At 36.1% G+C, this 20,095-nt stretch overlaps 1 protein-coding gene and 1 long non-coding RNA gene across 2 annotated transcripts in view; one reads left to right on the top strand and one right to left on the bottom strand.

Annotated features, from left to right (window-relative positions):
* The window catches only part of Taf15 (TATA-box binding protein associated factor 15), a 35,569-nt gene that overhangs the window by 4,805 nt on the left and 10,669 nt on the right, over window positions 1-20,095 (bottom strand). Inside the window, exons 3-11 of the mRNA XM_048365288.1 lie at window positions 18,001-18,052; window positions 17,836-17,920; window positions 17,648-17,750; window positions 16,461-16,651; window positions 14,829-14,949; window positions 6,449-6,483; window positions 5,811-5,843; window positions 3,980-4,089; window positions 1,956-2,085 (exon numbers count right to left, since the gene is read on the bottom strand). Coding sequence (XP_048221245.1) covers window positions 1,956-2,085; window positions 3,980-4,089; window positions 5,811-5,843; window positions 6,449-6,483; window positions 14,829-14,949; window positions 16,461-16,651; window positions 17,648-17,750; window positions 17,836-17,920; window positions 18,001-18,052 — 860 coding nt within the window. The remainder of the gene's footprint in view (window positions 1-1,955; window positions 2,086-3,979; window positions 4,090-5,810; window positions 5,844-6,448; window positions 6,484-14,828; window positions 14,950-16,460; window positions 16,652-17,647; window positions 17,751-17,835; window positions 17,921-18,000; window positions 18,053-20,095) is intronic.
* On the top strand, window positions 341-9,425 carry LOC125365297. Its single transcript, XR_007213686.1, has 2 exons — window positions 341-370; window positions 9,201-9,425. It is a non-coding gene; the product is annotated as an uncharacterized LOC125365297 (long non-coding RNA).

Below are 20,095 nucleotides of genomic sequence, written 5' to 3'. Positions count from 1 at the left end.
AACCCATGCCCCAAGTTCAAGCCCCAGGAATGGCATACACACAAAAATAACGATTATGTTTTGAAGACACCAGCATCTTTTTTTTTTAATCGAGAAAGTTAAATATTCATCATCCAGGTAGTGGGAAAACAATTTAAGGTCATTTAAAAATCACACAATCATACCGCTAGGACAATATATATCACAGCCCTGACACTGAAAACAGGCTATAATTTCAAGAAGTAAGTTGGTTAAAAACAAAACATGGGGGCTGGGAATATGGCCTAGTGGCAAGAGTGCTTGCCTTATATACATGAAGCCCTAGGTTCGATTCCTCAGCACCACATATATAGAAAATGGCCAGAAGTGGCGCTGTGGCTCAAGTGGCAGAGTGCTAGCCTTGAACAAAAAGAAGCCAGGGACAGTGCTCAGGCCCTGACTTCAAGCCCAGGACTGGCAAAAAACAAACAAAAAAAAAACCATGGTCCCTACTCAAAAGATAAGGTGCCATGCTATGCTAAGGGCAGGAACACCACATGTGGTAAAAACTCCAGGCAAAGTGGTATTTGGTAATGAGTTCATGACTATGTTCTTTGCTTTAAGGGAGTCACGGCTTTTCTCAGATAAAGTTGCTTAATTTTTTATCTTCCTGTGCCCAGGAGCCTCAATTAGGCTCTATCGATTCAGGGGCTAAGTAAATAATGCTGGGCTTAGGCTTTTATTCCATTCTGTTCTACAAAACCCAGGGCTTCTGAAGTCCAGTATTTTACAAAAATTCTCTCAACCAGACAACAGTTCCTATTTTAGTGTTTATTACCGAATACCATATTTATGTATCCCTTTTCCCTGCAATGGGAAGTATCACTGCGAAGACCACCATCCTATCCTTCTGCTATAAAAAGCCTCAGAGATTATAAGCTAGTAGAGGAAGCTCTGCTTTCTACCCTCAAGTGTGACAATGGCATAATAATCTTGTTAATTAAGTGGAAAGGGCCTTACATATCTGTCATTCCAGCATGGTTAAGGATTTTTGAGACAGTGAAGCCTACCTGCCTAATTTTAAGTCTTGACTTTGTCATTCATTCACTCTGTGATCTTAGAAACTACATAGCCTCAGGCAGGAAGTGTAGCTCAGTGTAGAGCACTTGCCTAGCAATCACAAAGAAACTGACTTGGGGGACTGGGGATATGGCTTAGTGGCAAGAGTGCTTGCCTCCTACACATGAAGCTCTCGGTTCGATTCCCCAGCACCATATATATGGAAAGCGGCCAGAAGGGGCGCTGTGGCTCAGGTGGCAGAGTGCTAGCCTTGAGCAGGAAGAAGCCAGGGGCAGTGCTCAGGCCCTGAGTCCAAGGCCCAGGACTGGCAAAAACAAAAAAAGAAACTGATTTGGCTTCTCTATGCCTCTGCTCATTTATAAAATGTCTCACAAGATTACTATGAGGACAGAGTTAATACATCTATCTATACCTCTTATAACTGTGTCTAGCTCATAAACCTTGGCTAACATGCAGTACCTGTTAGTTATTATTTTGTACACTAAAAGTGTACAAAAATGAATGTGTAATAACAAGGAGAATTAGAAATGTTAAATAAAAAAACAGGAATATAACTGGATATGACACGCACACACGCAAGTCTATAATCCCAACACTCAGGAAGCTGAAGCAGAAGGTCTAAAGAGTTCCAGACAGCCTTGAGTTACACAGTAACTATACCTGTCTCAAAAGAAAATTGAAAATTCTTAGAACTACTCTCATAGTCAACCAAATCAACTCTGTATATCTCTATCAGTGTTAGGCCTCATGTGCAAGGTGGGATATAAGAAATATTCTAGACAAAAAAGATAGCATCTATCGCATTACTAAAGGTACACAAAAACTCTAGCCTATATTTTAAGTATCTGATAAAGTAAGCATAAACTGAACCACTATCTTACAGAATACTTTTCCAATACTATATGAATGAGACGTACCATCAAACCAGTCAATGGCTGCCTTAGCTGAAGGGGGGTCATCAAATGATACTGTTGCTTCTCCTTTTGGCTTTCCTGTGTCTTTGTCTGTGTAAAGATTTATCATTGGTTTTCCAGTCTTCTTATTTGTCTAAAGAAAAAACAAATTGGTATTAGTACTCCATGTTTCGATTCCCAGTCAGAGTACAAAAAAAAAAAGAAAAGCCATGTGCCATTGTCATATAAAGATTATTTTTAAGGCATTTACACATCCACACTACAATATTATGATACCCCAAGCACTTCATTATGGTGCCTGACCCAGATGATATGGAAAAAGATCTTTGGCTTTTATCACTGAGCTAATAACTTCCATAAGGATTTCATTTTATGTACTATTTTGCTGCATTAACTGTCCTCCTTTAGGTTTTCATTCTCAGGATGCAAAGTCATGAGAAGATAGGGGAGTTGATGACACTGATACTGTAGTTTATGAGTAGGTACAGAAAGGGAAATGCATGTATAATGAACTCAAAATTGAAATTTTTACAGCATAATAAACTGGTTTTATATTTTTTTCTTATACATTCACTTTACAGTAATGTCACTTTCTCTTCCCTTTCTTAAAAAAAAGTTATCAAAAATGAGTATCAGGGAGCTGAAACATGTTTTGTCAGGGGTTGGGGGACAGACAAATGAAGAGAGAAAAGGTGGACTAATAGCCATACTACTTGATGTACATTTATGAAAATGGAACTACATTAACTTGAAGTTATGAGTGGGTTGGAAAAGGATAGAGGAGAATAATGGTAGGGGTGACAGTGACCAAGAAACACTGATCTTATAAACTGATGAGTTGAAACCCCTTTGTACGACTATTTAAAGGTAAGTTTTAAAAAATTAAGTTTCTGGGGCTAGGGATATGGCCTAGTGGCAAGAGTGCTTGCCTCGTATACATGAGGCCCTGGGTTCAATTCCCCAGCACCACATATACAGAAAATGGCCAGAAGTGGCGCTATGGCTCAAGTGGCAGAGTGCTAGCCTTGAGCAAAAAGAAGCCAGGGACAGTGCTCAGGCCTTGAGTCCAAGCCCCAGGACTGGCCAAAAAAAAAAATTAAGTTTCTGGGGAGAAAATAATTACCTATAGGTTTGGACATGCTACATTAACTAAAATCCAAGCTATAAAAATGTTATTAGACTGACTGGAGATGTACCTAAGCACTTGCTTAGCCTATGTGAGGCCATAGGTTTAGTCTCCAATCTACAAAGCCAATTTTGGTGTCACTAGATCATGCCTATAATCCTAAGCATACAAAATTCCAATTAGCCAGTGAAAAACAGTACAAGTATGGTTCAAGTGATAAGAGCACTAGCTGTGAGAAGAAAAAGCAAAGGAAAGAGTAAGAGGGGGGAAAAAAGTTGATTTTTTTTTAAAAACTATTTTTTGTCTTTTTTTTCTTGGTACTAGGAATCGAACCCAGAACTTTGCATTTGCTAGGCAAGTACTCTGCCACTGAAATACATCCCAGCCCAAAAATTTGATATACATTTCATGTATAAATAGAAATAGACCAATTCCTTTGACACTACTTTAAAACACTGCAGGCTTTCGAGTTAAAGGATTAAAAATTCATAGAAACAAAGTATGTACCCTCAAGTGAAGAATAAACAATCACAAAATAATACATTAGACATTGCACTAATATGCAATACACATTAAATGCCAGAAAATGTTAATAACTTGAGCTTGCATATATGAGCATTTCAGAATCTATAAAATGTTTATTTTCATGATCTCCTCTTGTTCTCACAATTTCTGGAGTATATCAGAGACTATTTGTAGAACCCTGGGATTGAAGCTAAAACACAAGCAAGGAATAAATCTGCCTCTATTTAGCAAAGATATATGCACATGATGAGCATATACATCTGAGGACTTTAAGATAATCCTTAGTGAATACTCTACATAGGCCAGTTTTGTAATTCATATAATTAGAGTATCTTAAGAATTAGGAAATTTTCAACATATACCACTTTCTACTCACCTTGATAATTCCTATTTGCTTAAAGAATTCTCCTACTTGATCTGTAGACACGCCCTCACCAAGTCCTTGCACAAAGATTGTGTTATTATCTGAATTGTCAGATTCTGAATCTAAAGGAGAAAATATTATGGTTAATTTGATATATTCCTTGGTTCTACTACAACCTATTCAGTAATCTAGAACAATAACTTATTGTCTAGTAGTCAACCATCTCTAAGAACAAAACGAAAGAACATTGAACATAGGAAGAATCTTATATAAGCATGCGAAGTGTTCACATTAGTTGAAAGTAAATCACTTCTTGGTAAAGTGCATCAAGTCCACACTCTGTGACATACATACAGAATAATTAAGGGATATATTAAAAAAATCTCACTCTTCAGATTCAGGAACAGACTAAAACTCATGAAGAGAGAGTTAATTTAAATTAGGATTCCTTTTTCTGGAGAATTTTTTATGACCAGTCAGTTTTTGTAAGAGGCTCTCAAGTACAAAATTCCCCCCAAATCCAACACTGTGGATTTCCAAGCAAGCCAAGCAGAATGCTGGTTTCTCATTCATTGCAATAAGCCTTGTACATATGATAGGGTAGGAGCACCTGGTACACACACCTTACCTTACACGCACACTTTTGGATTAGTACAACAAAGTAAGAAAGATGTATAAAAATTCAGTCCATCAAGGGATAATTCAGAAATTGCCATCCATATAGAATACTTTGGCATCTTAATAAAAACAAAAGTTCTGATTTCAATATATATTAAAATTTTTGGCTCAAATAGATTTTTTAACCTCTAAATCATAACTATGTTCAAAAAGCTCCATGACTAAATCTATAGCCTTAAATTTCATTTAAAAATAAAAAGCCACATAAAATTAGTGACTTATTCCCAGAGTAAAACAATTCTTCCATGTTTGAACTCAAATTTCTGAGGCACTCCAAACAGATATCAATCCATTACAGAAGTTTTTGTTTTGTTTGCAGTAATGGGTTCTCAACTCAGGGCTTCATGCTTCAGGTGCTCCACAACTTGAGCCATACCTACTGGTTTATATTTTTTGCTTAAGATCTCACATTTCTGCCCTGGATTCAGACCAAGAAACTCCTACATATATGCCTCATGTGGCTCGGATACAGGTATAAATAACAATGCCTGGCTTGTTGGTAAAAATAGGAGCCTTGCTAATTTTTTGTAAAGGCTGGCCTCAAATCTTATCCTCCTGAGCTCTGGTGTCTCCTGTCATCATAGCCACATCATAGCTGTGCACCACCATATAATATAGGCACCACCACATAATATATATGACTATATAATATGGATATTTCTGAAATATGGCTTTCTACCTCTAATTTACCAGGGTTATCAATTATTTCATTAAATCTGATTGAAATAATAACTAATGCTTGTTAGTAGCCAAAATTAAGAAAAATGGAGGGCTGGGAATATGGCCTACTGGCAAGAGTGCTTGCCTCGTATACATGAAGCCCTAGGTTTTATTCCTCAGCACAACATAAATAGAAAATGGCCAGAGGACAATGCTCAGGCCCTGAGTTCAAGGCTCAGGACTGGAGAAAAAAAGAAAAACAAAAGAAAGAAAGAAAAGAAAAATAGAATATGGGACAGCATAATTCCCTAGCAAATTTTCCCATAAATTCTCCTTGAATTTTTTTCTCCTGGCATTTCTTTAGAAATGAAACTCCTCACTTCGGGTAGTACTATTAAATTAAATCTCTCCACTACTAATCCTTACTCACGCACACACTCCCCTTCAATAAACAGAAAATGAACATCTTCTTAACTGCAAAATTACAAACCATCATGAACCTTACCAGCATCTGGTCTGGGTCCATAATCCCTGTGACCTAAGGAAAAAGAAAAGGCTATTTTAAGACATTACCATATGAAGTATTTAAAAAGCAATACTGTAATAACCAAGGTATAAAAAGTCAATACTTCCAAAATCCTTGAACATCAATCATCACAAATTTACAGACTAATCTTTTTTACTAAAGGCTTAAGAAATTAAGATGAACGTCAACATTTCCTTAAACTTGTTTAAGATGGCACCACCACTTTATCATTATTGCTATTATCATTTTTCTTAAGCTCTGATTGTAAAAGCTGATTGGAAAACCCTAATAATTTTAAAACACCACGTCAGCTACCTTATAAAAGAAAAAACATTGTCAAATCTCAGTGAAGTTCTTATTCATTGGTCACCAGATTCTTTCATGCATATACACTGTGTAGAAACCCATTGGACTATTTGAGATCAACTTTGGTTTTTTAATATTTACTTTGATATGTGTGTAGACTATATATACTTTTATTTTATTAAAAAAAACCACACACCACACCAGCCTCAATAGAGTAAGAAAGGACATATACACTGCATCTGAGGGATATTGGTGGCTTTTAGATTTATATAGCATTTCCACTGAAACATTTTGGGATACTCAGCACTTACCACCAAAATTTTTGAAGCCACCGCGGTCACCACCACTGCAGAGGAAAAATTGAAGAAATGATTTCTTCCTTAAGTCTCTTATGTGCTGAGCCCTGGGCTCAATCTACACTTAACTGTCACAAGTAGAGTGCCTAGGAAAACAGTAGCACCACTAACTTTCCAGTAAATTCCATTTCAGATTCCAAAACGTTCCCATCTAAGTGTTTCCCAAGGGTTTATTTCCACAAGATGCTTTTTCAAGCTGCTATGTCAAACATATCTAATATATTCTTCTTTTTAAGTCCTTCCAACCCAAGACAAAAGGATACTAATCAAACTAATCAAATTAAAGCTGGAGGCACATCATGAAGAATACCAAATTAGAACAAGTATTCTTTCCAAAGGAGTATTTTTTTTTAATATGAGGAAAAGCAAAAAGACCAGAGGAATATAAAATAAAGTTAAGATTTTGATAATAGAATGGGAAAGGTAAAAAACTTGAGTACTAGGTTCTATTGTGGTAAACTGTGGGTTTTATGAGATGAATTTTTTTAAGTGACACACAAATACATATAAAAAAAAGTGAATTTGAACGAAAGTACTCTTAAAACTTCAAACCATTCAGAAATCTGGTAAAATGAGGACTAAGCATAACTTAAAAGCGACCTCCTCTGCAGCCACTATATGAGATCTCTTTGAATTATAGCTACTGAGGTTCATACTGTCAAATGGTCTGTACATATCTGTCACACACATTAAGAGACAGAATGCAAGGTACTACAGTGATGCCCGCAGGAAAATGACTTCATTTAGCAAATTTCTATTGCCAGGTAAGTCAATGGTCCTAGTGCAGTCATTTTTAGCTAAGATATCAAAAAGGTTCTCTCTAAAAGAACCATCAAATACATCTGTTTCTATTGAAATACTTAATCCTTAAGACACTTTTTATGTGCTAACATGGAAATAATGAACTTTTCAGATGACGATGTCTGATCTTCATGCTACCCCCCAAACTCAAGATTTTAATCCAAGTAAAGTAATGTCTCCTGATGCTTAAAAATATTTGCTTTAGTGATTAATCACCCAACGTTAAGTGGTTTTTCTGAGCTCTCCAGAGAAGGGGGAAACACTCTAAATAAATAAGCAAGCATTTCCCCCTTATAATAAATATAATCCAATATCCTTGATATAAAAGTATTTATCCTTGCAGCTGTTTTCCCTTTTTCAGATATAGCCATATGCATTTCAATTTGCTTTTAATTTTTTTATGGTCTGCAGGAAGCTTTTGTGGCAGAAGAATAGGCTATTTGAAGGCTAAGTAATTTTCATTATATTGGTAGCAGTCTTTAATGATCACTACATCAGTATATTACCCACTCAAACTTTCTCTATATTTCTAAGTGACAGCTCTTTAACAAAGGAAAATCAACAGAATTCTTGAGAACAAATTTCTGAAAATTTTACTATAAACCAAGATACCCCAGGTTTCTTTTAATGATTCTTAGAACTCCCAAAAATATTTAAAACTAACAATATTTAAAATATAATATGTAAATGTACCATCTTTACTGAGTAAAAATTTTAGCTTTGAAAGTAAAGCAAACAATAACTATAAATATGGAAATACCAACACATTAGAAAAAGAACAAGTTTCAAACCAAAAGACTCAATGATATATAGTCAATCATCACTAATAACTCTTGAAAATCTGGACATGTCAGTAACATTCTCCTGGGTTCTATTTCCTCCTCTGCAAAGTAAGCTTTTGTATCTTTACTAAAGAAAGAATAATCATGGGGCTGGGGATATGGCCTAGTGGCAAGAGTGCTTGCCTCGTATACATGAGGCCCTGGGTTCAATTCCCCAGCACCACATATACAGAAAATGGCCAGAAGTGGCGCTGTAGCCTTGAACAAAAAAAAAAAAAAAAAGAAGCCAGGGACAGTGCTCAGGCCCTGAGTCCAAACCCCAGGACTGGCAAAAAAAAAAGAAAGAATAATCATAAGCATAGCCTGAAAGCTTCTCAGAAAAGCAAGATACCAGACTCCATTGAGAACTACTGAAATAGAAGCTGCATGTTAATAGGATTCCTCCTGGGTTCTTATGAATCATTCTTGTAATCCTAACTCAGGAGGCTGATCTGAGGATCAAGATTTGAAGTCAGCCCAGGAAATAAAGTGCATGAGACTCTCATCTTCAATAAACTACTCAGAAAAAGCCAGACTTGGCACTGTGGTTCAAGTGGTATAGCATTAGCCTTGGGCAAAAGAAGCTCTGGCACAGAGGCCAGACCCCAATTCAAGCCCCTGAACTGGCAAAAATAGAAGATCTCTGGGTAATTTAATGCACATTCAAGTCTAAGTAGTGATCCAAAAGATCAATCGCATACCCAAATATTTCAATCTTCTCTCTCAGTAGAAAATTCTATATTGATCAGTTGCATTCCCTTATTAGGAAATTACATTAAATATAGTGAATAAACTTCAAATTAGTAATAAAAGAAGAGATGTGCTATATTTATAGATCTTTCAAACACAGTCAAGTTACAAGTCCTTTCTCTACATCTACTAAAGCCTCATTAGCAAAACAGGACATAAACATCTATGGGTCAAGACAAGACACAAATTGGTTTTTTACAATTCTAGCGAAAGTAGCAAACGGGCTGGGAATGTGGCTAAGCAGTAGAGTGCTTGCCTAGCATGCATAAAGCCCAGGGTTCGATTCCTCAGTACCACATAAACAGAAAAGGACAGAAGTGGTGTTATGGCTCAAGTGGTAGAGTGTTAGCCTTGAGCAAAAAGAAGCCAGGGACAGTGCTCAGGCCCTGAGTACAAGTCCCAGGACTGGCCAAAAAAAAAAAAAAAAAAAAAAGAAAGAAAGAAAAAGTAGCAAACATACACAAATAATTCTGAAGTAAGGACATTTTAAGGTAAAGTAGTAGATGTATTCAAGTGATATAATGTAAGCAATAGTCAATTTTATTGGTTCAGTACTTCCTGACTAAGAAAGCTAGATGCAAATTTTAAACTCATGGAGATGGTTTCTCCAAATACACAGAATACATTACAGTATTCTGAGTATTCGTTAAAAAAAAAAAAAGCAGAAGCAGAGTTAGAACTCAGAGCATTGCACTTGCTAGGCTGGCGCTCTACCTCTGTCATACCTCTAGCCATTTCCTCGATTAGTTGGGACTACATAGGCATGCATCACCTTGCCCACCTGCAAGAATCTTTATTCCTACAAAATTCAATACTTAGAAAAATGAACTTAGCTACAATGTGAAAACAAGCAATTCAAATATTCGTGCTGTACTTTGGGTTTTCATACTAGAAAATCATGAATTCAAATTTGGGGATATAAGGGAAATCTAACATTAATTCCAAATGTCAATGAGTCACTGTACTTTAATGTCCTTCTCAATAGTACCTATATGTATGTTTTATTTCCTTCCACATCATCTTATATGAGGTAAAAAGCCTTTATCAGCATTTATCAACATTTCAGGGGCTAGGAATATGGCTTAGTGGTAGAGTGCTTGCCTAGTACACATGAAGCCCTAGGTTCAATTCCTCAGTACCACATAAACAGAAAAATCCAAAAGTGGCACTGTAGCTCAAGTGGTAGAGTGCTAGCCTTGAGTAAAAGAAGCTCAGCGACAGTTCCTAGGCCTTGAGTTCAAGCCCCATAACTGGCAAAAACACAAAAACAAAAAGAAAGAAAAAAAAAAACAGTTCAAACCAAAATTACTGTTCTACAGCTGCACTGTCTAAAACAGTATCCATTAGCTACCTGCAACTGCTGAACACTTAAGATATAGCTACTCTAAAACCAGATGAACTCTAGATGTATAATTTTCTAAGATGTATACTCTCTATCACTAAGGTTTTGTATATTCCGTGACGTTACTTAAATGTAATGGGTTAAATGAAAACAATTACTAAAATTAATCTACCAGTATATTTCCATTATTTTCTCTCTTTTGTGGTTCTAGGGACTGAATCCAGAGAACAGTGCATGCTAGACAAGTGCTCTGACCCTCAGCTATACAACCACCCACCTTCTTCTCTTTACCCCTCTGCTGATTTTTTCTCTTGTGTGGTAGTTCTGGGATTTTAACTAAGGACTTTAGGTTTGATTGTCAGGTGCTCAACTACATAAGCCACACTTCCTGCCCTTTTTTGCTATGATTTTTGAAATAGGATCACATGTCTATACTTCAGCTAGCCTGAACTGTGATTCTGCTATTTCCATTGCTTGTATAGCAGATCCACACTGCCACACCAGACTTCTACTGGGTGAAATGGGATTTTGGCAAATTTTTTGCACAGGGTGGCCTTGAACCACAATCCTTCCATTCAGTTACCATTTCAAATGTCACTGCATTGAGCTACTGTTTGGATTTTTTTTAACATGACTAGTAGGATATTAAGACTCAGCCAGGCACTGGTGGCTCACCTCTAAATTTAGCTACTCAGGAGGCTGAGATCTGAGAGATCATGGTTTGAAGCCAGCCCCAGAAGGAAAAGTCCATGAGACACTTATCTCCAATTAACCATCCAGAAGCCAGAAGTGGAAGTGTGGCTTAAGTGGTACAACACCAGCCTTAAGCAAAAAGCTAAGGGGCAGACCTAGGCCCTCGAGTTTAAGCTCCAGTACCAGCATAAAAAATATATAAAAATTATATATAAGGCTCACATTTATGAGCTCTGTTTTGATACTGGGCAGTGCTATTCCAGATTCTCACCAAAACATACACTAAGATAAGAACCCAGAACCTTGAGCATGAAAGGCAGGCAATTACCACTGAGTTACATCCTCAGCCTAGTACACATATACTCTCTTAAAGGAACTAATCAAGCATTCTTGTAAAAGAGAGAAAATACTCAAAGTAATTTTGGACTTTACCTTGAGAGTCTGAAACATTCACTTAACTTGATAGCATACTAATAATGAAAAAAATTACCTTAAGAAATTTTGGCAATTATGTAAGGCAGTAAAATTAAAAAACAATTGGAGAATTTATAGTCGCAGCCTGTACTACATTAAGGTGTCAATGTGAATTACAGAACAAAAAAATACAATCTTCTTTCCTATAATTGCTTTCAAAAAAAAGGAGTAAGGTTTCCTGTTGTCCTTACAATCTTCCCCTATCTCTTCCATATTTGAAAAGCAGGTGGCTTCCTTTTGATCTGAATTCTTCCAACCAAGAAATCACAGAATTTAAGTCTAAAAAATCCTAACCTTTGGACTGGGGATATGGCCTAGTGGCAAGAGTGCTTGCCTCAAATACATGAGGCCCTGGGTTCGATTCCCCAGCACCACATATACAGAAAATAGCCAGAAGTGGCGCTGTGGCTCAAGTGGCAGAGTGCTATCCTTGAGCAAGAAGAAGCCAGGGACAGTGCTCAGGCCCTGAGTCCAAGCCCCAGGACTGGCCAAAAAAATAAAAAAATTTAAAAATCCTAACCTTTACCACACATCCAGCCCTCATCTGAAACTAAGCTCCTATTCCTTCAATTATAAACATAAATCCACTAAATAGCCCAAGATAATACTTTTATGCATCTAGTCTTCAAAGAGCCCCAAGATAGTATTTCCAACATATTAAGATGATTAGAAACAAAAATGGAAGTGTTGATGATAATTAGTGAAAAAATGGTATTTCTGGTATTCAAGTACAAAACCAATTATGAAAAAAATCTTAAATTAGGCATTTATATTCAAACTCAAAATACTTCACCTGAATATGCTAAATAGCACATCTTAAACAAGATGTTGTAACACATGAAAATTATATGAATTTTTAATTGTAGTATCCATAGTACTCATTGAGACAAAACCATGCTTACTTATTTACATATTATGGCTACTTTGGTACTCCAAGGACAAGTTTAAAAAGCTGAAACCATGTGGCCTTCCAAGTCTATGACATTTACTACCTGGCCTTCTACATAAGAAATTTCTCAGCCCAGTACAAAAAATAATTATCCAGACAGTTTTGAAACAGATCTTTTGTGAATATCCTTTTTACTGGGGTGGGGGAGGGGAGAAAGTAAAGAAGCAAGACTCCATACACATTTCTCTCAGTCTTATCCTCACTTAAACCAGATCAGCATTATCTTGACCAAATATGCACCAAGCTTCAACACATAATTTTTGTATAAAGAAGTTTCAACAGGTAAATAAAAAGGGTTGTTGGCAAAACTAGGGAATGAACTCAAAGGCATCACACTTTAACTAGACAGGTGCTCTGCTACTTGAGCCATATTCCTAGCCCCACAAAAATGATTTAGATTGTAAGATGTCAAATTACAAAACAAAGGCATTCAAAAGTCATGCAGATCTTTTTACACCAAAAACAATGTTTTTTTATTAAAGAAAATTAAGTAATAAGATTAGTGTTTTTTTTTGGGGGGGGGGGCGAAAAGGTCTGAAACTAAAACTTAATTTAGTACCTGAACTACAAACTATATTGAAATATATTGCCAAGGTTACTTTGGGTTTTTTCCCTCTATCAGGAAAATCATTTAAGATCCTTTCAATCCTCTGGTTGTAAAATGAGTCCATGCTCAAGTGAAAATGTATTTGTAGAAACTTTACTATCTGTTCCTTACTTAGACACTATCATAGTTGACTATATAATCTATTAAGTTATAATTATAAATTCCTTATGAAAACAAAATTAAATCTATGGTGTACAATGTAAAATGTACACCATTTCAAGGCAGCCAATTACCTGAAACACCTCTTCTGGAAAATTAAATAAACCTGACTTGGGAATTCTGTTTAAGGTAGAAAGCAAGCCTTTAATAATATAAAGAGGTTCCCCCACCCCCTCTCTCTTTTTTAGCTGGTCCTGGGGCTTGAACTCAGGGTCTGGAGGTTCTTCCCTGAGCTTTTGTGCTCAAGACCTACACTCTACCACTTGAGCCACAGCTCCAACTTTTGGCTTTTTTTTTTTTTTTTTAATGGTTATTGGAGAGTCTCAGACTTTTCCAGCACTGGCTGCTTCAAACTGAGTAGCTAGGATTATAAGCACAAACCACCAGTGCCTAACACTTATATTTTTTCTTATATTTGTAAATTGACTGCCATTTAAGACTTAAATCTCTACCTCTACCATATTTTATCAAATATGTTTACACTAGTGTTTGAATAATACCAAAGCAGATACACTAAAAATAGAGGTATATAAGAAAGTGAATCAAATTTCTGACTAACTTGTAGAGGTAAGTCTGTTCATACTGGTTTTATTTTGCAGGACACCTCAGGGACAGACATCTAGTCCCTAAGGAGCAAAAAATAAACTGCTACTGATTATATTATTAAGTATTAGTAACAGGCCACTGACAATTTCCATTTTCTAATGAACATAAATTATCTTTAAGCCTGTGTATTTCACAAACAAATTTGCAACCTACTTACCTGACCCAAGGACAGGTGCAAATTGCTATTTCATTCTTGTTTTTACGAGTTAAAATATATATTTTTGGAGATTTTAGAGTTAAAATATATTTTACAGATATATTTAAAAATAAGTTTAGGGCTGGGAATGTGGCTTAGTGGTAGAGTGCTTGCCTAGCATGCATAAAGCTCTGGGTTCAATTCCTCAGTACCACAGAAACAGAAAAGTCCAGAGGTGGCACTGTGGCTCAAGTGGTAAAGCGCTAGCCTTCAGCACAGAGAGGCTCAGGGACAGAGCCCAGGCCTTGAGTTCAAGCCCCAGGACCAACAAGAAAATAAACAAATAAATTTAAAACCACATGTCATAACTTACATTGTAAATCAACATATCACCTAATAATATTAGTAGTGGGAAAAAGCTAAATTAAAGTTATTCCTTTACCACAACTCTATCTAGATGAAATATAAATGTATATGTGGTGCTCCACTAATTATCTACTTGAAGGGGGACATAATATTATAACTGTATCAAATCTTCTTCTTATTTACAAATCCCATTTTTCTACTCTGCTATTGACTAGTAGATCCCTTGCCCAAGGAATTCAAAATTAAGGAGTAGCCTCTCTCTGCCTTCCAACATAGAACTGACTTAATTTTTTACAAATACATACAAAAATATTGATATCTCAGAGTCATCTTTTAAAGGAAGTCTAGATTCTCACGCTGGAAAAAGAAGTCCAGTGTTTAAACATAAGCATAGTAGGAGTGTTTAACATATACACCATATTTACTGGTGTCTAACATATACCATATAAAATATTAACATACCTCATTCTAAGAATTTGAGAGGTATCAGGATTGCAAATAAATTAATTTCTGCCCTTATTTCTACAACATAATCTCTTAAAAACCTCTAACTAAATTTGATACCAAAGTCAAATCAGCAAAGTAATAAAAAGAGCAACAAGAGAGAAATATAGGCATCTAAAATACTTACCTTGATCCTGTCATAGGACCTCTTCCATCCTTGTCATATCCCCCACGCCCTCTACCTCCTCCCTGTGACCCGCCATATCCTCTATTATCTTCTCCATACCTACTCACATCACGACGGTCATCTACAAAGAGAAAATATTACATACATAAATAACTATTGTCATTTTTCTTTGAGACATAGTCTCAACAGTCTTTGTCCCACAGGCAGGGACAACAAACTTCCAAATATTTGTTGGTATATGTCATCATGCCCAGCAAGAATTGTCATTTCTGACATGTTTCATACAAACAAAACCAATTGAGGGCAGGGGATGCAAGGTCTTCCTATGCAGTCCAAGCTGGCCTACAACTTACTACATAGCTCAGCCTAGCCTTAACTCTCAGTCTTCCTGTCTCAGTCTCTCAAGTGCTGGATTGAAAGCATGGGTTGTCACACCTGGCTATATAACATAATCTTAAATGCACTTACAGCCAGATACTATGTCTTTTGGACAAAAGCACATGTATACAGAACTCAAATCTAAGTCATCAAAACACAGAGAATATTTAAAAATTCTATCCGTAGCCTATTCTAGCAGAAAAATCAAGACAGGCAAAGTGGTGATGTGGTCTGAGTTAAAATACAACCTTTTTATTGACAAGTTTTGGGGCTCAGGCTTGTAATCCCTGATAAGCTACCTGAAAAGCTGAGACAGGAAGTCTACAAATCTGAAGCCCAGCCTAAGCAATTTAACGCTATCCTGTCTCAAAATAAACATAACACAAAAAAGGGCTGGGTGTGTAGTGCAGTGGTATAGTGCTTAACTAGCATTCACAAGGCTCTGGAGGACTGAAGGCATAGCCCAAGTGCAGGCTCAGGATTCAATCATCAATACTGAAAACAAAACAAAACCTTGTAAGAGTAACTTGAATAAAACACAACCCAAATCATGAAATGTATTAATTTCTTTACTTTTAAAACTATAAATCAAGCATAGTTAAGGCATATACTGAATTTCTAATTTATTCAGTCACTCAATTATTCAACAGAGCCAGGAACATAGCTTAGTTGCAGAGAGCTTCCCAACATGTGCAAGACCATGGGTTCAATCCCAGAACTGGAAAAAAAGAAAAGTCAAACGTTCATTGAGCACTTAACTATAAACTAAGTCCTAGCTAAGCACTGAGGTATAAAACCAAATAAAACAGTTCCTTTCCCCTTGAATCACTGATTTTCATGGTGTAGGCAGAATCTTAAATATCAATGGTATATATAAAACACTATAGGACAAGAGGAAGTAATGACTAATCTTTGTTAACAAAGTTAGAAAGGGATAATAAAGAATAATTTCCCCAAGTCAAGTACACTTCTATCACCAAAAAGTAGCAAAAATAACACTGCCAAATGATCAGAGTTCACTTGAAATAGCACAGGAAATATATGTAGTCAGCCATCAAAAAGTCATGTAAACATATGCAAGTTTCCATGAAATCAACAAAGAGAAATCTAACCACAGTTTTAATATCTTGTAAGACACTTCAAATATTTATAAACAGGTATGAGTCATTCTAGTTTGAGTCTTTTGATCCAAATTCAATATATAAGTAATTGTGAGAAAGGAAAAAGAAAACTAGAAGTATCAATATACCTTACCTTGTGTGTGGTGACTATAGTTTTCCCTTTGTGAATGATAGGACTGCTGGTTTTGATTATAGGAATCATGCTGCTGATAATTTGATTGCTCATCATATGAGCCTTGATGCTGATTATAGCCTGACTGCTGGTTATAGGAATCATGTTGGCTATAGTCTGATTGACCATATGAAGGTGCTCTTCCACCTTGGCTAAAGAGAAATCAAAGAATATGAGAGACTTTATATGAGAGATTTTATGTTTACTGTAGCAAGTTGACTAAAACTAATGTAGAAGACCTGAACCATATTTAATACAATTTTCTCATGGTAATTATTTGGTTCTTATATCTATGTCTCATCACCACTAGAATGCCCTTTTAAGAGACCAATCTCACTATCTCACTGAAAAGATGTTATTCACACAAAAGCCATACTATGGAAAAGAACCCCAAGTACCTTTGAGAACTGTAGAAACCAAGGAAATAACTGATCTTTACTTTTTTTCTTTTTTGGTGCTGGTCCTGGATTGAATTCAGAGCCTGAGCACTATCCCTGAGCCACCATAGTTAACTAAGAATACTGTTTGAGACCCTTTCCTCCCAGTTAAGTGATTTAAAAAAAAAAAAAAAAAAAAGTAAGCCAGACTCTAGTAGCTCGTGCCTATAATCCTAACTATTCAGGAAGCAGAGATCTGGGAGTTGAGGTTTGAAGTCAGCTGGAGCAGAAAAGTCTGTGGCTAGGGCTGAAATGAAGCTCAGTAGCAAAGCACTTGCTTAGCAACATCCTGGGTTCAATCCCCAGTGCCAAAAAAGGAAAGACAAATGTATATACATATGTGTACACACACACACACACACACACACACTTTTTTTTTAAAGTCTGTGACCACTTGAGCTACACTTCTACTTCTGCCTTTTTTTTCACTAGGGATAATATCATTCACTACAGACAGAAACCACTAGAGATCTCAGTTTTCTGACTCTGTGCTCAGGGCTAGCGCCCTACCACTTGAGCCTAGCACTACTTCTGGCTTTTTCTGCTTATGTAGTACTGAGGAATCGAACCCAGGGCTTCATGCATGTTAGACAAGCACTCTACCACTAAGCCACATTCCCAGCCTAGGCAGTGAAGTTTAAACCTAAAACTTTTAATAATATCTATTTATACTACCCAACACAATCTCAATACTCTTACTTGTTTTCTTACCCTGATGATGATTCTGTGCTTTGCTGTCCTTGGTTATTGTACGATTGCTGGCCATATGAGCTCTGCTTTTGATTCTCATAACCACTGTAGGACTGTGAATAACCTAAAGATTATGCATAGGAATACTATTTAGAGAAAGCTCTGATTTTTCTGTCTTTAAAACAGCAAAGTTAACAAACCAGTCCAACCTGATTGGTTCTGTCCATAATTGGAGTAACCGCCATAGTTCTGTCCGTATGAAGAATCAGTTGTTTGCCCATAGCCAGAATAGCTCTGAAATTCAGGTAAATGGGTTTCATCACTTAAGATAAAAGTAACTATTAATAAAAAAGAAAATTTATCTTTCAACCTACTTGTGGTGCTTGCCCATAGCCTTGGTTGCCTTGATTTCCATAGGAAGAATAACTGTAAAATAAAAAATGTAGGACTTAAAAGAAATGTGCTTGAAGAAACTTTAAAGGCTTAAATGAAGCACCCTGCCTGCATTTTCAACTTTTACTTCAAATTCAGGCTTCTTTTATGAAAAATTATCAGTTTGCAAAATGTGATGATCAAAGTCCATAAAAGACATGAAAGACATAAATATCTTTCCCAGACCTCTTTCATACATCAAATACCAGGAATTTTATTTTGACAATTGCCCACAAGTAAAACTTCACCAGAACTACAAAAGCTCAAAAGATTTATGATAAATAAAATGGCCAAAAGGTAACCACTGACAAATTTCATTGTACAGGTATATTTTTATTTAATCTCAGATATAGAGGTTCAAATTTTTCTAATATTTAAATGGTAGCTAAACAATGTTTTGGGGTTTTTTATTTACAAATAATACATAATAAGCTACATAGCAAGACCCATAATATCTGAAGACCAACCATATCTTTAACACAATAACACTTTTGTTAAAGTACCAGTTTAATTGATACTTTAAATTTAGCTACATATGGATGAATTAACGTCTTCCCACCATTTGCCTTCATTAAATGTTTTACAAATTTTCTAGGAAAGGCATAGTGTGGCACTAAAATTCCAATTTAAATGCCTCTATAATTAGAAGTATATGCATGTCCAGAGTGCTATAGTGTACTCGGTGCCACAACACTGGCATGTACTTCAATAAATATTTGTTTGCTGACTGAATATATGTATCTTCCTAAGATGTTTAATTAATTAATTTTACAGCATATAAGCTCAAAAATTATCTTTTTTTCCCTCTGAATTAAGAGTCGAATATCCAAAGGGAAAGAAAAAAAATCCCAAAACCAAGCAAACAAAACTTTTCATAAACATTTGAAGGGGAGGGAAAGAAGGAGGAGTCAAGACTGGAGAGAGTAGTCATTTTACATAGATATACATATAATGTAGTCATTACATCCAATGTACATTATGTAAAAAAAGTGAACTATGCAACTTAAGGGTGGATACAGAGGGAGAAAAATGGAGAACAAAGGGGTGACACTGACCAAGAAGCATTGTGCTCATAATCTGACTTATAGAATTGTAACCCCTTTGTACAACTTCCTATAATAGTAAATTAAAGAATAAAATACAAAAAAAAACTATTATTTTAGAGCTTTCAAATGCTAAGAAAATTTGTGAACTCTTTTTTTACATAGGGTCTTGCTATGTAGCATAGGCTGGCCTCAAAACTGGGATCCTCTTGTCTTAGCTTTCTAAGTGCTTTGATTACAAGCATTTGCCACCCATCCAGTTTCCCTAACTTTAAAAGTACATTTCATTTGCCAGATGCCTACAATAAGAAGGTGACACAATCTTACCAAAATCAAATTAAATCAATTTTGTTTTCAAGAAGCTCCTAACTTAATGACCACAGATACCTGATATGCTATTCTGAATATCACATACTAGGCTACAAACCATTTATAGCCTAAGTTGAAGGCTCTTCTTCTAGCAAGCAAAAAGACTTCTAAAGGTATGCATTTACTCCAAACTTTCTTCTTGTGAACATAAGGACTCAAAAATTGCTAAATATTTTTTCTAGTGCTTTAAAGAAATTCTGCTATGCATTATTATACGCCATCAAAAAATGAAATGGGGCTGGGAATATGGCCTAGCGGCAAAAGTGCTTGCCTCCTACACATGAAGCTCTCGGTTTGATTCCCCAGCACCACATATATGGAAAACGGCCAGAAGGGGCGCTGTGGCTCAGGTGGCAGAGTGCTAGCCTTGAGCGGGAAGAAGCCAGGGATGGTGCTCAGGCCCTGAGTCCAAGGCCCAGGACTGGCCAAAAAAAAAAAAAGAAATGCTTTTTCTGAGAACTTAATAATTTCCTAAAGAAAACATAATTATTACACTAAGTAATGATTATGAGAACTGTCTTAAGCTCCAGGATGAATCTATACTTGTTATCCAAACACACTTTTAAAATGGGAAATACTTCACAGCACCTATTTACATAGGACAACTCTCTTCCCAATGAGAAGC

Source organism: Perognathus longimembris, chromosome 17, assembly GCF_023159225.1.
Source record: "Perognathus longimembris pacificus isolate PPM17 chromosome 17, ASM2315922v1, whole genome shotgun sequence".
Lineage (NCBI taxonomy): Eukaryota > Metazoa > Chordata > Mammalia > Rodentia > Heteromyidae > Perognathus > Perognathus longimembris.
Note: the sequence above shows the minus strand (reverse complement) of the source record. Positions and strands in the feature narration are given on the sequence as shown.